We start from the raw sequence: 16972 nt of genomic DNA, 5'->3' as shown, positions 1-16972 counted from the left end.
TTGGTAGAATTCTCTAGTGAAACCATCTGAACCTGTAGATGTCTTTTTCAAACATTTTAAAATTACAGATTTAGTTTTCTTATTAGTTACAAGGCTTTTCAATTATTCCCCCATCTTGGGTAAGTTGTTATTTTCAAGAAATTGTTCCATTTCATCAGTTGTCAAATTTATGTGTAGAGTTGTTCATAGTATTCTCCTGTTATCATTTTTATGATTGCAGTGTCTGTAGTATTATCGACTGTTTCGTTCCTATATTCGTGATTTGTCTTTTCTGTCTTTGTCAATTTTATCGATATTTTCGAAGAAGTATCTTTTTGTTTCATTAGTTTACTGTTTTCCTGTTTTTAATTTCATTGATTTCTGCTCCTTTTAATTTCCTTCCTTCTGCTTGCTTTGAGTTTGTTCTCAAGTTCCTTGGAGAGGTAGTTTGAATTATTCACTGGAGATTTTTCTAATGTAAGCATTTAGTGTCATAATCTCACCACTGCTTTAGATATATTGTATTTTCATTTTCGTTCATTCAATGTATTTTTAAATTTCCCTTCCTTTTTTAGAGACTTCCTCTTTGACCTATAGACTATTTCCAAGCATGCTGGACCTTTGATGGATTCATGGGTTTATTTTCCTAATTTACAGATATTGTTTTCTATGTATCAAATATTGCATAATGTACATATCATTGTAAGAGAGGAAAAATTTTTGACATGGTCAGATTCCTGCCCTTGGGGATTTTACTTTGTGTTGTGTGTAGCTTTTAATTCATTCATTTTCACTGATGAATTATGTTCCATCATATGAATATCAGAAATTAGGATTCTCCTCTCAATAGTTATTTAGGTTGGCTTTTGTTTTGTTTAGTTTTCTGCTTTTCTGACTAGTGATGTAAACATTTTATTACATATTTTCTGGAGCGTATGCATCTAAGGTATATAGGTAGGAGTTAAATTGCTAGGTCATTGAGTATGTGCGTGTTCAACTTTTCATGATCATGTTAGTATTGGCATTATTTTTCAAAGTGGAAATTGTTTAAATTTACATACATTCTAGCGTGCTTAAGAGCTCTTCTGTCCATCCACATCATCAGCAGCTTTGGGTATAATAATACCTTCTAATTGGACTTCCTAATTGGACTTCTCCTGAATATGAAATTGTATCGCATTGTGATGCTCGTATTTCCCTGATTATTACTGAGATTGATCATCTTTTCCTTTGTTTTGTGCCATTCTGTTTCATTGTCTATGAAATACCTACTTTTAGGTAAGTCTTAAGCTCACTTTTTTTTTTTTCAAATTATGATTCGTTGATTTATTGGAGTCCTTTATGTACTCTGGATACTAATTATTTGTTGGTTTTATGTTTGCAAATATCTTTTCTCACTTGTAGCTTGTCTTTTTTTTTTTTTTTTGAGATGGAGTCTCGCTCTGTCGCCCAGGCTGGAGTGCAGTGGCAAGATCCTGGCTCACTGCAACCTTAGCCTCCCGGGTTCAAACGATTCTCCTGCTTCAGCCTCCCAAGTAGCTGGGATTACAGGTGCATGCCACCACACCCGGCTAATTTTTTATATTTTTGGTAGAGACGAAGTTTCACCATGTTGGCCAAGCTGGTCTTGAACTCCCGACCTCAAGTGATCTGCCTACCTCAGCTTCCCAAAGTGCTGGGATTACAGGCGTGAGCCACCACACCTGGCCTGGACAGAAGTTCTTAATCTTACTGTAGTCAAATATTGAAGTCTTCTCTCTTAAGGTTAATACTTTTTGAATTCTTGTTTAAGAAATCCTAATCTCAAGGTCAAAAAGACCTACTATATTTTTTCCAAAATTTTGAAGTTTTGCCTTTAATGCTTAAGAGTTTTTTTCTTCTTTTTTTGTATTTTATAAAAAAAAATAGAGACAAGATCTTGCCATGTTGCCCAGGCCAATCCCAAACTCCTGGGCTCAGGCAGTCCTCCCACCTCGGCCTCCCAAAGTGTTGGGATTATAGGCGTGAGCCACTGCACCTGGCCATTAAGGCTTTTTTCTATCTGGAATTGATTTTGGAGTGTGATGTGAAGCAGGAATTCAATTTGATTTTTTTCCCATGTGGATAACTAGTTGTCCCAACACCATTTATTAAGTGGACTCTCTTTGCCATATTATCTGCAATGCCATTTCTATCATTTATCAAGTTTACATATATATGAGATGTATTTCTGACTGCTTATTCTATTCAGTTGGTCTGTTTGTTTCAGTACCATAATTTCCCAATTTTTATTGCTTTATAATAAGTGTTGACATCTGATAGGGCAGTTCTGCATACCTTATTCTTTCAATTTTTTTTTAGGGATTAATTCATCCCTACTGCTTCTCCATTTTATAGACTTATTCGTACCCACCAGCTTCATGGCCTTTATGTTTCAAATATGTGCCTCAATAAAAATTATGGATTACTACTAATCATGCACTTTAAACGTTCTTTGTGACTGCGTTAAAGCTTGGTCTTAACCCCACTGATCCCAAGGGCATTCTGTCCATGCAGGCTGAGCACTTAACTGTTCTTAATGCTTTATTTATATTCATTGTGAGCTCCTGAAGGTAGGAACAATAGTATCAAAATGTTTTCCATCAAAGAGAAATCTTCTCTGGGTATATCTTTTGCTTTCTTTGGAAACATCTGTCTCAGATTACTCCCAACTCAGATTTTGCCGGGCTGCTTTACTGCTTGAATGCTGAGCCCCACCTGCCTGTGGTAGGGAACAGAATTTGTGTGAGCAGCCCTGTCTGAGGTAGCAGAGCTGGTGAGGACCTTCTGATTCCATCTAGTCTCCATGCCACATTGCCTGTCTGTTGGACCTACACTCTCTTCTACCTCCAGACCTCTCCCTTCTTCTCTTCTCATTTCCTTTCTGTAGCTCCCTTCTGTGTCTTTGCTGATACATCCTCTACTAGGTGATCTTTAGATGTTGAAGTTCTTCAAGGCTGTCTTATAGCCTCTTCTCTTCACACTTCAAGTTCTCTCCCTAAGTGATCTTTTTTTCTGTCTTCACTGGTTATTTCCAAAAGTGTTATTTGAGCCCAGACTTATCTTTGTATTCCAGACTTGGCCATCCATTTTCTACATAGTCTCTGTTTAGATGCCTCCCAGGCACTTGGTGTCAGCTTGTCCAAAACTTTATTTGGTCATTACTCCTGACTTTGTCCTTCTCTGTTATTCCTGATCTAAGTATATGGCACCTGCACATGCCAGATCACACCAGTAACCTGGAAGTCATCTTGACACCTCTTTTCCCTCACTGCCACATCTAGTCAGTCACCAGATGACAGCAGTTCTAAGGTCAGCATCTTTCCTGAGTCTGACTTCTTTTCTCCTTTCCCACTGTCACCATCCAGGCCAAGCTCTGCTCTTCTCTCTCTGGACCAGGCAGTGGTCTCCTGGCTGTGCTCCTAGCTGCCACTCCTGTCCCTCCAGTTCATACTCTGTCTCCACAGAGTGACCTGGTCAGCTTGGAATTTCTTCCTTAGGCCTGTTCCCTGGTTTCCTGATACTTTTATTTTATTTTATTTTATTTATTTTTTGAGCTGGAGTCTCGCTCTGTCGTCCAGGCTGGAGTGCAATGGCGCAATCTTGGCTCACTGCAAGCTCCGCCTCCCAGGTTCACGCCATTCTCCTGCCTCAGCCTCCTGAATAGCTGGGACTACAGGCACCCGCCACTTCACCCGGCTAATTTTTTGTATTTTTAGTAGAGACAGGGTTTCACCGTGTTAGCCAGGATGGTCTCGATCTTCCGACCTCGTGATCTGCCCGCCTCGTACTCCCAAAGTGCTGGGATTACAGGCATGAGCCACTGTGCCCGGCCTAATTTTTTCTTTTTTAAATAGAGATAGGGTTTCACTTTGCTGCCCAGGCTGGAGTGCAGTAGTGTGATCATAACTTCCTGTAACCTTGAACTCCCAGGCTCAAGCAATCCTCCTGTGTCAGCTGCCTGAGTAGCTGGGACTACAGGTGCACGCCACTACACCCAGCTAATTTATCTTATTTTATTTTTTGTAAAAACATGGTCTTGCCATATTACCCAGACTAGTCTGAAACTTCTGTACCCAGGCAGTCCTCCCACCTCAGCCTCCCAAAGTGCTGGGATTACAGGCGTGAACTACCATGCCCACAACTTGTTCCTTTTGCCCAGTTTCTCCCATGGTAATATCTTGCAAAACTATTAAGCCAGAGGAACTGGAAGTACAATATTGCAACTAGAATATTAACATTGGTATAATTATAATTCATTAATCTTACTCAGATTTCTTCAGTTTTACTTTTATTCATTCTGTATATATGTATATTTAATTCTATGTAGTTTTATCATATGTGTAGGTTTTTTATTTTTTATTTTTTTATCAATTGACTGAGAACTCAAGCTGAGAGAAGGTATGCTATGTATTAGGTCCCTCTCCAATTCCACCAGTAACAACCTAAGCATAATTCCTTCTCTTCACGTAATAGCTACTTGACTTTGGGTGAGCTGCTTAACTTCCAAATCTTGGTTTTCTCATCTATAGAGCATGATTCACAGTACTGGCCTGCTGCAGAGGGTTGCTATGAGGACTGAAATGAGAAAATGTGCAGAATGGGTACTTGGCATAGTCCATGGCATACAAAAGGAGCTCAATAAATGATCCTCTCATTTTTTTTTAAAGTGACATTTTATTTTATTTTTTATTTTTTGAGACATTCTCTTGCTCAGTTGCCCAGGCTGGAGTGCAGTGACAATTATAGCTCACTGCAACCTTGAACTCGTGGACTCAAACCATCTTCCCAAGCATGCACCACCATGCCTGGCTAGTTTTTTGTAGAGATGGGGTCTTGCTGTGTTGCCCAGGCTTGTCTTGAAAACTCCCTGCCTCAGGAAACCTTCCCACCTTAGCATCCCAAAGAGCTGGAATTATAGGCATAAGCCACTGTGCCCAGCAAAAAACAAGACATGTAAAAACTGAGATTACAAATAGAGTGTTTGGGTTTTTAAAAGCTTTTCACAAAAGTGTAGTACCACAGGATTGTAGAATTGGAAGGTCTCTAAGTAGTCACGTAATAGTTTTAAAACCAGTCCAGGACCCTCGTAAGTATTCTAAACTCTTATTCTTTATGATAAACGAAAATCTGCCTTTCTGTAATTTTCTAGATCTGCCCTAATCCATGTGATAGCCCTTCTAGGATTTGATGACAACCATCATGTTCCTCCTAAATTATCTTTACCAGACTATCCTTTAGCTATTCCTTATAAGATGTAGCTTTCATACTCTTGCCCATCTTGGTCTTCCTCATCTAGACAAGGTCCAATTTGTTGTTCACCTTAGCTAAATACAGAACTCAAATGTAATCAGGCTAACATATCCCAAGATAGGTCTATCTTCTCTGTAGCTGGTTTTTTTTTTTTTTTTTCTTTTTTTTTTTGAAACCAGGTCACGCTCTTGGTGCACATACAGCTTGTTCTTTTGTCTTCTGTTTATTTTCTAGATGAAAAATAAATGCACAGCAGTTAAACACAGCCAATTGAATACACACTTAACTTTCATTCCCCTCCATAACCCCATTAAAATAGTAGTAAGAGGGGAAAGACATATCAGCAAATGAGAAATCAATGGAATATTAAAGCCAGAGAGCATGTGTGGAAGACTTAGTGGGCCAGAGGAACTGAAAGTGCCTCCCAGGGGGAGAAACTGAGAAGGAAGAGGATTTCTAATGTAGAACCCTGGAATAGTTCCAGAATTGGAGACACCAAATACTGAAAACAGGAAGATTACTTGGAAGTCTATATGAAAGGCAATTAGATGCCTGCACCCCCTCCCCCACTCTCTCAGGAGGTAGGAAATTTAGTCTTAGATACTGAACCAGAGGCTCTGCATCAGGCACACCAAGCATAGGAGAGGGGTGCAATATGGAGCAAAACTGAAAATAAGGGCTTTAAGATATGAGTTATCAGTAGTGTATGGTAGAACCATCCCCCTCTTACACCCAGTTTCCAGAATATCTGTAGGCTGACAGATATTTCCCTGCAAGAGATTGGAAGATCCTGCTCTGATAAAATTAACTCCAGAGAAAAAGTCCTAAAGATACTGACTACTTCCAGGGGTCCTCAATCAAATGGCTGATTCTTGCCTGATCACCCTAATGTGAAGCCCACAAATCGACAATCCTACCCCCTAGCCAAGTGTCACCAGACATTTAAAGAAAACCTCTAACATAGAAGACAGAGATCAAAACAATTGGGAGAGAAAATATCTTAGGAAACAGTAAAAGCAGAGATAAAGAAGAAAAAAAGTTGTAACTGTATAATATCTCAGGAGAGATTTGAGAAAATACTGCATTCATGAAAGATGAACAAGATTCTTTTAAAAAGGAAGCTTTTGAAAACAAGACCTCTAGAAAATTAAAAATACGATAGCCAATATAAAAACCTACAACACAGAAAGATTGTAAGATAGGGTTGAAGAAGTTTCCTCACTGATAGACCAAATGAAAGAGATGGAAAGTAGGGAAGAACAATAAGAAAATTAGAGGATTATTCCAAGAAATCTAACACATAACTAATAGAAATTTCTGAGGAGAAAAAATTACAATAGAAGGGAGGAAATTATCAAAGAAATAGTGTGAAGAGATTTTTCCAGAACTGAAATAATGTCTGTAGATTGATACAGCACAATAAAAGAAAACCAATACCAAGATACAACACTGTGAAATTTTAGAACTATAAGAATAAAGAGAAAATCCTAAAGGCTTCTAGAGAGCGCAGTTACATGCTTAGAGTTAGGATTCAAAATAGCATTCGATTTCTCAATAAGAACAAAGTAGGCCAGGTATGGTGACTCACACCTGTAATCCTAGCACTTTGAGAGGCTGAGATGGGAGGATCGCTTGAAGCCAGGAGTTCAAGAACAGCCTGAGCAACAAAGCAGGACCTGTCGGTGCAAATACACACACACACACACACGTACTTTAAAAAAAAAAAAAAACATAGCCAGGTGCACACTAACATGCCTGTAGTCTCAGCTATTCAGGAGACTGAGGCAGGAGGATTGCTTGAGCTCAGGAATTCAAGTCCAGCCTGGGGGACAGAGTAAGACCCCATCTCTAAAAACAAAGAACTAGAAGACAGTGGAGCAATACTTTCAAAATTTTGACAGGAAAAAAGTCTAAACTTTGAATTTTTTAACCAACTAAATTATTATCTAAGCTCGAGGGTAGTAAAGATATTTTTGGACATTGTACATAGACCCCTTCTTATGAAGCTCTGCTAGAAGACACATTTTTATTTGTTTGAGGTGGAGTCTTATTCTTCTTGCCCAGGCTGGAGTGCAATGGTGTGATCTCAGCTCACTGCAACCTCCGCCTCCCAGGTTCAAGCAATTCTCCTGCCTCAGCACCTCGAGTACCTGGTACTACAGGCGCCCGCCACCACGCCGGGCTAATTTTTTGCATTTTTAGTAGAGATAGGGTTTCACCATGTTGGCCAGGCTGGTCTTGAACTCCTGACCTCAGGTGATCCACCTGCCTCGAGCTCACAAAGTGCTGATATTACAGGTGTGAGCCACCACGCCCAGCCTAGAAGATGCTTTCTACCAGAACAAGTGAATAAATAAGAAAGAGGACTAAGTGGGGTTCAGGAAACGGGGATGTCAATATAGGTGAGGGAAACAGAATTCCCAGGAAGAGTTCCAGTAGATAATGTCTCAAGAAACAGACAACTTAAACAACTGATAGAGTACGTGACTGAATATATTAACCACAGTGTTATGCTCCAGGGAAAAGAAAAATTATACAAAAAGGAAGTATACTCACAGTGTGCAGCATGGCTTGGCTACAAATAACATTTGCATAGACTTAATGCAACTCTTCATATTAATTTAACCAAAATTTGACCTAATTATATTGGAAAGATAAGGAGAGTGTGTGGGGTAGTACATGAAGAAAGGTATCAGGACAAATTCTTAATCTTCCATAATAGGAATTAGATTAGTAATATAATAGTTATCTTTTGCCACATAACAAACTACCCAAAATTTGTGACTTTTTTGTTTTTGAGACTCCAGCCCAGGCAGGAGTGCAGTGGCATGATCTTGGCTCACTGCAGCTTCTGCCTCCCAGGTTCAAGCGACTCTCCTGTGTCAGTGACCCAAGTAACTGGGATTACAGGCATGCACCACCATGCCCAGCTAATTTTTGTATTTATTGTAGAGACAGGGTTTCACCATGTTGCCCAAGCTGCTCTCAAACTCCTGATCCACCCTCAAGTGATCCACCTTCCTTGGCCTCCCAAAGTGCTGGGGTTACAGGCATGACCACCCTGCGCCCGGCCCAAAATGTAGTGACTTAAAACAAGTATTTATTATCTCACAGTTTCTGCAGGCCACGTGTTCAGAAGCAGCTTAGACATTTCTCACAAAGTTGCTGTCATCTGAAGGCTTGACTGGAGCTGGAGGATGTTCTTCCAAGCTCACTCAGGTAGCCGTAGAAGGCTTTAATCCTCTTCATATGGGCCTCTGTTAAGGATATGTTATTTAGCTTCTTTAGAGCAAGTGATCCAGAAGAACAGGGTAAGAAGAAGTTCAGTGCCTTTTATGACCTAGCTTTGAATGTGACATACCATCATCACTTCTGCTATATTCTGTTGGTCACATAGACCAACCCTGACATGTTGTGGGAGGGGACCACGCAAGGGTGTGAATACCAAGAGTCAGCATTTACTGGGAGTTATTTAGAGGTTGGGTACCACAGGGAATAACTCAAAGTGAAAAGTCAACAAGTAATATGTAAGCATATTATTTAGAAAGATGGAGAAAAGTCCTAGAAGCAAGAGGTTGCCCCTGGGAGTGGGAATCAAGGGCAAGGAATCAAGAAAACAGAGACTGCTAGTTGTTGTTTTTTTCTTTTGTAATAAATCTCATAGAACAACTTTAAGAAATTTGAGTAGAGGCTGGTGCAGTGGCTCACGCCTCTTTATCCAAGGATTCGATCTTCCAACCTCAAATCCTTGGATAAACATGACACAAAGAGATGAGCATCAGATAGTGAGATTCTCTGGCATTTCACTGATGTGGAACCTGATGAAAAGGAAAAAAGGACTGTTTTGTTCTTCCTGGAGAATAGAAAGTTCTTAAGTGAAAATGTTTATATAGCTTGGAGCTATAAATGGCTTATTGAAGGGAAGAGCCTTTTGACAGATAGTTGGAAAACACTTTATAGAATTCCTCAGGCTAAGGGTGCGTCAGTGAGGATTTGACACTTATTGGAGGAAGAGTTGGCCTCTGTCCCTGCTAACCACACAGAGCAGCAGCCAGTCTACAACACCAGGGTATCTTCTCATGCCCCCACCGCCCCCTGGCCCCATCACTACATATTTACTCTTCTTGAGGAGCATACTTTTAGGAGCACCAGCATTCTTGGACTGTTTGTCTAGTCCATCTGCCTGAGGTTGGGATAAAGTGTTACAGGAATCAGGTATTTGAGTTGGTGGAGTAGCTGAAAGGGGTGCATTGGAGACTACCATATAAATAAAAATGATTACATGAAACATTCAGGCATAAATTTTTTAGCTATTTTAACACTTCATTAAAATGTGTTGTTTACATTCTTCTACTGTAACCGAGTATATTGCATTTAAAATACTTCAGGGTCATCACGCTAAGCCTTGGCCTCCATGCCCTGGGATGCCTTCAACACCGTTGCAATGGGCAGTGGGGTATGCTGCGGAGGGAGGTGAGTTTGTTTTTTTTTTGTTTTGTTTTGTTTTTTTTCATTCCTCAATATCTATCTTTGTATTTTACTTTGCCCACAGATTGGGGACCACAAATTCAGTGCTCACCGGATCGTCTTAGCAGCCTCGATCCCATATTTCCATGCTATGTTTACAAATGACATGATGGAGTGCAAGCAGGATGAGATTGTAATGCAAGGAATGGACCCAAGGTACTGAATCCCACCATTAGGTTTCGCAGGCTGCTTTCCAGATGCAGTTTCAGCCTGTGCACGGTTCCATTGAGGACCTGCAGCAGGACACAGTGTCTAATAGCCTAGCTCCAGACAAATAGTAAGTGATTAATAAGCAGATTAGAACCTCAACCAGTGGTCTGAGATAGGGTTAAAATGATGGGAGTTTTGATGCTGTTTTTACCCTACTATAAGAGAAATACATTTAATGGGGCTGGGTTTAAGAGTGGTAGTATATTATTCTCTGCACTTTTCTGGGCTAGTCATTTTAGCTGACAAAATAGTTCTTTAAATAAGTTCTTCATTCACATCCCTTCTTATCAGTCTAGAACAGTGTTGTCCACTGGAGGTTTCTGCAGTGATGCGAATGTTCTTTCTATTTGTACTGCCCAAAATGGTAGCCACTAGCCACAGATGGCTGTTGAGCACTTGAAATATGACTAGTGGGACTGAAGAATTGAATTTTAAATTTTCCTTAATTTTAATCAATTTAATTTTAAAGTTAAATAGTCACATGTGGCTGATGGCTACTATTATTGGACAACACAGATCTAGAAGGTGGCAGATTTTATGGTTATTTCATGGTTCAGAAAATTGAAGCTCAAGGAGATCAAGCCCAAGGTTATCCCCTTAGCTGGAAGTCAGTTATTGCCCAACCTCTTAATCTGACAGTGGTGACAACTAGGGAGAAAAGAGCTAGGAGACTGTGTGTTACCCTCTGGATGATCAAAGGTGATCTGCCCCGATACCGGAAGAGGATTTATATACCTATGGCAAAGTAGAAATCTCAGGTCAGGCCAGGCAAGGTGACTTATGCCTGAAATCCCAACAATTTGGGAGGCCAAGGCGGGAGGATTACTTGAGGCCAGGAGTTCAAGACCAGCTTAGACAACATCTGTATAAAAAAATTTTTTTTAATTGGCCGGACGTGGTGGTGCACACTTGTAGTCTCAGCTACTTAGAAAGCTGAGGTGGGCCGGGCATGGTGGCTCAAGCCTACAGGCTCAAGCCCAGCACTTTGGGAGGCCGAGACGGGTGGATCACGAGGTCAGGAGATGGAGACCATCCTGGCTAACGCGGCGAAACCCTGTCTGTACTAAAAAAATACAAAAAACTAGCCGGGCGAGGTGGTGGGCGCCTGTAGTCCCAGCTAGTCAGGAGGCTGAGGCAGGAGAATGGTGTGAACCCGGGAGGCGGAGCTTGCAGTGAGCTGAGATCCGGCCACTGCACTCTAGCCTGGGTGACAGAGCCAGACTCCGTCTCAAAAAAAAAACAAAAGCTGAGGTGGGAGGTGAGCCGAGGAGGTCAAGGCTGCAGTGAGCTGTGATCACACCACTACACTCTAGCCTGGTCAACAGAGTAAGACCTTGACTCTTAAAAAAGAAAGAAAGAAATCTTAGGCTAGTTACTTATGAGGAAAGACGTAGAAGTAAGGTGTCCAAGGGCAATTGTGCCCTCCTCTTCTCTGAAGTGTGTGTCTGAAGGAGGCATGCTCGTCCCATGAATAGTCCAGGGGCTTCATTTAACAGAGATTGCCTGAACATCCATGATGAGCATAGCTGTATCGTATATCTGAGGTATAACAGTGAGAAAACAGCACCTCTTCTCATTCTGCCAACTTTCATTTTTTTATTTTTATTTTTTGCAGCGGGGGATGGAGTCTCACTCTTGGCACCCAGGCTGAAGTGCAGTGGTGCAGTCTGGGCTCACTGCAACCTCCATTTCCCAGGTTCAAGCGATTCTACTGCCTCAGCCTCCCATGAGTAGCTGGGATTACAGGCGCCTGCTTTTTTTTTTTTTTTTGAGATGGAGTCTCACTCTGTCGCCCAGGCTAGAATGCAATGACATGATCTCCATTCACTGCAACAACCTCCACCTCCTGGGTTCAAGCAGTTCTCCTCCCTCAGTCTCTCAAGTAGCTGGGACTATAGGTACATGCCACCTCGCCCGGCTAATTTTTGTATTTTTAGTAGACACAGGGTTTTGCCATATTGGCTAGACTGGTCTCGAACTCCTGACCTCAGATGATCCACTCGCCTCGGCCTCCCAAAGTGCTGGAATTACAGGCGTGAGCCACCGCGCCCTGCCTCTACCAGCTTTCTAGTAGTGCTTTGGCAGTCACCAAATACATGCATGGTATGGCTAAGAGTGAAAGTGATATGAGAAAAGTAAAGCAGAGTAAAGGCTAGTGAAGGATGGTGGAGGCTGTGCTATTTTGGAGTGATCAGGGAAGGCCCCTGTCATGAGGTGGCATCTGAGCTGAGACATCTTAATTGAAGTGAGGGAGTGAGCCATCTGGGGGAAGAGTCCTCCAAACAGGGAGGAGTCATTGCAAAGGCCCTGAGGTAAGAATATGTTCAGAATGTTGGAATCAAGTGAGAAAGGGAGAAAGTGGAGGGGAGGCGGACAGACAGATGGAGAGGGACCAGAGCACCTACAGCCCTGTAGATGGAATTTGGATTTCATTTTCAGTGTGAGTTGAAAGCAGAAAAAATGTTAGAAATCTCATTCTAGAAATTTACCCCAAAGAAATAATTCAAAAACGTTCCAACAGCAATAAGATGGTAATAGCTATTATGCTTACCAATAAAGGAAATAAATGATAGCATATTTGCATGTTGAAATATTATATAGCAGCCACTAAAAACAATAAACATGAAGGTAGTGTAGCAACATGGGAAAGGGCTTGATAAGTATTTTTTATTATATCCATATAATTCTTGCATGTAGGCAATCAGGGACTAAAAATGAATGTAGAAAAATAACCAGTGTTGACTTTTTCTAGTGAAATTGTAGGTGATTGGGTTCTCTTTTTCAGAATTTTCTGTAGGGCAATAAAGACAACTTGGTAGAATGAGTTTTAGGCTGTGGTGAAGTAGTTACTCCATTAGATTCTCGAAGGGCCTGGGCTAAGTATTGTCAGTTCATTTAGGGCCTGAGTCTCCTGTGGGCCAAGACTTGTCTCTGAAGAGCATCTCACAGCTTTCCCTCTTTCCTCTAGTGCCCTGGAGGCTCTGATCAACTTTGCTTATAATGGCAACCTTGCCATTGACCAGCAAAATGTCCAGTCATTGCTGATGGGGGCGAGCTTCCTGCAGCTGCAGAGCATCAAAGACGCCTGCTGCACATTCCTCCGAGAACGGTGAGGTGATGTGGTGGGCCTGGTGGAGAACATGACTATTTCATTTCTGGAATCTTGCACCAGTTTGCTGAGTTCTTGGGACCATATATAGATTTATGAAGGGAGTGATCTGGAAAAGTTATTCTGCAGCGCTTACATTTCTTGAAATCAGTGTGTAGCAGTGCCCACTTCTTTGAGATGAACTTTTTCAGAACATGATTTACATAGTCCAACCTGCCCTTTCCCTTCGCTTGACATGTGCATCTTCTGTTCCTCCCTCTCCAATCTCACCAGCCACTAATTTAGTTGATTTCTCACCAAACTGATTTGTGCAATGCTCCCCAACTATTCCATAGCCATCTCCATCTTTGTTTAGGTACTTTACACTTTACCCTCTGAATTTCCTTTCTTTTCTTTTTATTCTTTTTTTTTTTTTTTTTTGAGACAAGATCTTCCTCTGTCACCCAGGCTGGAGTGCAGTGGTGTGATTTCGCCTCACTGCAACTTCTGCCTCCCATGTTCAGTAATCCTCCCACCTCAGCCTGGCAAGTAGCTGGAACTACAGGCACGTGCCACCACACCTGGCTAATTTTTGTAATTTTTTTGGTAGAGATGGGGTTCTGCCATGTTGCCCAGGCTGGTCTCAAACTCCTGGGCTCAAGCAGTCTGCCCACCTTGGCCTCCCAAAGTGCTGGGATTACAGGCGTGAGCCACTGCTCCCAGCCCTCTTTGAATTTCTTGACCTTCTTTTTCATACTTCGGTTATTTAAGAACCTACCCAAATTTCACTTCCTGGAATTCTCTATCCTCCTTAGTCCACTGGGAACTATCATTGTATGCACTTTTATGGTTGGGAGCATGGATTATATCCCCACCTATTTCCAGTGCTTGGCAGTGGGCCCTGTGGATCTCCTATGACCTTCTGCCTAAGCAGTTAAGAAGCCTCTCCCTCCCCTTCAAGAGCCAGAGCTCTTAGTTATACGATAAAGGCCTTTTAACCAGCAGAGGTTTGGAGATGCAGGTTAGTGCTGGGCCACACACAGGCAGGAGGAACCCAAAGAGCACCCCTGTGTCTGTGGTGCTTCGCACACCCAGCCTTCACCTGAGCCTACTCCGATCACTAGGTAGCTGGCCTGTCAGCATTCCTCCTAACTCAGATCTGCCCTCCCGAACCTCATCCCCTTGTGGAGCTGACCTCCCCTCCCCCATTCTCACTCCACCTATCCAGTTCACTTAGCAGCTTGTGGACCACACCCACTGTCTGTTCATATCCTGCCCACAGGGTGCTCATGGTCATCACACTGAGTACTGCTGTGTGTGCAGCTAGTCAAATAATCATGGTAATGATGCCTAAGATTTAGTGGGGGGGCTCATCTGCTGAACACTGAACACTGGGTAAAGGATTTCATCTTGAGGTAAGTGGTGCTGTTCGCAGTTTTATAAAGACCTTGTAGTAAGAGTAAAGCTGCAGAACCAAGCTTGTCCCTGCTCTGGGATGCCTTCTGGGGCAGGCCAGAGGGTGCATATGGAGATGTGAGGAGCACACACTACACTATCTTCCTGCTCATTTGTGAGCTTCTTAAGACACAGACTGGACTTAGTTTACCTCTTTTTCCCACAGAACTTGGAAAATTACTTTCTTTTTTCTTTTACTTTCTTTTCTTTCTTTCTTTTTTTCTTTCTGTAAGATAGAGCCCCAGGCTTGGAGGCCTTGGGCTTCACCACTGCTGAAATGGCTTTCTGTGGCTAAGTAGGATTAATCCTGGAAAGGATTGTTGGCAATCCTCGAATCTTCACCAAGGGACAACAGCTCCACCTAGGGGGCTTTTGAGATTGTCACTGTCAACACTGGATCCAGGCTGTGTTGTAAAGTTACTGTCATCTAAAAGTTGCTTAGAAAAGTGATTTTTAGGTCAGATGAGGTGGTTCATGCTGTAATCCCAGCATTTTGGGAGGCCAAGGCAGGAGGATTGCTTGAGGTTAGGATTTCCAGACCAGCCTTTATGCCAGAGCAAGATACTATCTCTAAAAAAAAAAAAAAAATTTATTAGTCAAGTGCAGTGGTTCACAGCTGCTGGAGAGGCTAAGGTGGGAGAGTCGCTTGAGCCAGGAGCTCAAGGCTGCAGTGAGTGATAATCATCTTACTCCAGCTTGGGCGACTGAGCAAGACTCTGTCTCTAAAAACTAAAAGGAAAAAAGAAAAGTCATTTTTAGGCCAGTGCAGGTTTGCATGCACCAGTAACATTTTAGGAGTAAGTACTTACACATAAACCTGATGTTTTAAGTCTATCCTTGACATTTTTTCATTCAGCCCTTCAGGACCCCTTCTGAGACCTAAATCTATACCTCATTCCTATCTCCTGCCACAGACTCCAGAGCCATGGCCTGCTTTCTGTTTTCTCTCCAGTAGTTCCTATTATTGTCTCTGTTCCTTGGAATGATTCTCCCTGAGCCTGGCTACAGAATGTGGTGGTGTCTCCCAGCTCCCCACTTCCTTTGTGCCCTTGAGGGTGCATCATTTTAAGATTTGATTGCCAGCGACTTGAGGAAAACCATTCTGAGCACCAGTGGAAAAGATAATGTGACAGCACAGAGAAGCTGCAATGCCATCAGAGTTCTTAAAGCCACAGTTCCTGAGGCTGCTCAGTCTATTACATCTTCAACCTGCTGCTTTTTTTTTCCCGTGAAGCTGGGGTTGACTTTTTCTGGTGGCCCTCTTTCCGGCCTTCAAATGTATGGGCCTCCTTGCTTTTAGGCAAGCAGTACTGGAGCTTTGTTTTTTCTTTCTTTTGTTTTTTGAGATGGAGTCTCACTCTGTCACCCAGGCTGGAGTGCAGTTGCGCTATCTTGGCTCACTGCAACCTCTGCCTCCCAGGCTCAAGCATTCACCTGCCTCAGCCTTCAGAGTAGCAGGATTACAGGTGTCTGCCACCACACCCAGCTAACTTTTGTATTTTTATTTTTATTTATTTATTTTTGAGATAGCGTCTTGCTCTGTCGCCCAGGTGGGAATGCAATGGCATGATCTCAGCTCACTGCAACCACCACCTTCCAGGTTCAAGTGATCCTCCTGCCTCAGCCTCCTGAGCAGTTGGGACTATAGGCATACACTACCACGCCCAGCTAATTTTTGTATTTTTAGTAGAGATGGGGTTTCACCATGTTGGCCAGGCTGGTCTCGAACTCCTGAACTCAAGTGAGCTGCCCACCTCGGCCTCCCAAAGTGCTGGGATTACAGGCGTGAGTCACTGCACCCGGCCTTGGAGCTGTGTATTTTCTGAAATTCTCTCAGAGGTAGATTGGGACATCAAATATGTCAATGAACCACGTCAGTAACCTATTTAATTCAAGTCACTGCTTCCTGCCTCTGATAAAGCATTATGTCTTATGCTGTCTTCTTGCTTCCAAAGTCAAGCTGTGTCAGCAAGGAAGAAGGTTGTGATGTGGCTAATGAAAGATGTGGGTCTCCATCAACCCTGAAGGTTTATTTTCCCTCATATCTCCCTCCTCCTCTTGAATGGGCCCCTTTCCTATGTGACAGCTCTGAGGCAAGAGAATCACTTGAACCTGGGAGGCGGAGATTGCAGTGATCCGAGATCGTGCCATTGCACTCCAGCCTGGGCAATAAGAGTGAAACTCCATCTCAAAAAAAAAGAAAAAAAAAAAAAAGGAAGATGTGTTTTGGCCAGGCGTGGTGGCTTACGCTTGTTATCCTGGCACTTTGAGAGGCCGAGGTGGGCAAATCACCTGAGGTCAGTAGTTGGAGACCAGCCTGGCCAACATGGTGAAACGCCATCTCTACTAAAAATACAAAATGAGCCAGCCGTGGTGGCACATGCCTGTAATCCCAGCTACTTGGGAGGCTGAGGCAGGAGAATCACTTGAACCCAGGAGGCA

The 16972-nt window shown here is 42.5% G+C and overlaps 1 protein-coding gene across 2 annotated transcripts in view; it reads left to right on the top strand.

Moving 5' to 3' along the window:
* KLHL18 (kelch like family member 18) overlaps window positions 1-16972 on the top strand; it is a 60081-nt gene that overhangs the window by 22899 nt on the left and 20210 nt on the right. For both annotated transcript variants that reach the window (XM_023231580.2, XM_023231579.2), the window contains exons 2-3: window positions 9803-9933; window positions 12956-13096. In XM_023231580.2, the coding sequence (XP_023087348.1) occupies window positions 9803-9933; window positions 12956-13096 (272 nt within the window). The remainder of the gene's footprint in view (window positions 1-9802; window positions 9934-12955; window positions 13097-16972) is intronic.

The sequence above is a fragment of the Piliocolobus tephrosceles genome, chromosome 2, assembly GCF_002776525.5.
Source record: "Piliocolobus tephrosceles isolate RC106 chromosome 2, ASM277652v3, whole genome shotgun sequence".
Lineage (NCBI taxonomy): Eukaryota > Metazoa > Chordata > Mammalia > Primates > Cercopithecidae > Piliocolobus > Piliocolobus tephrosceles.
This window is presented reverse-complemented; position numbering and strand designations above follow the sequence as displayed.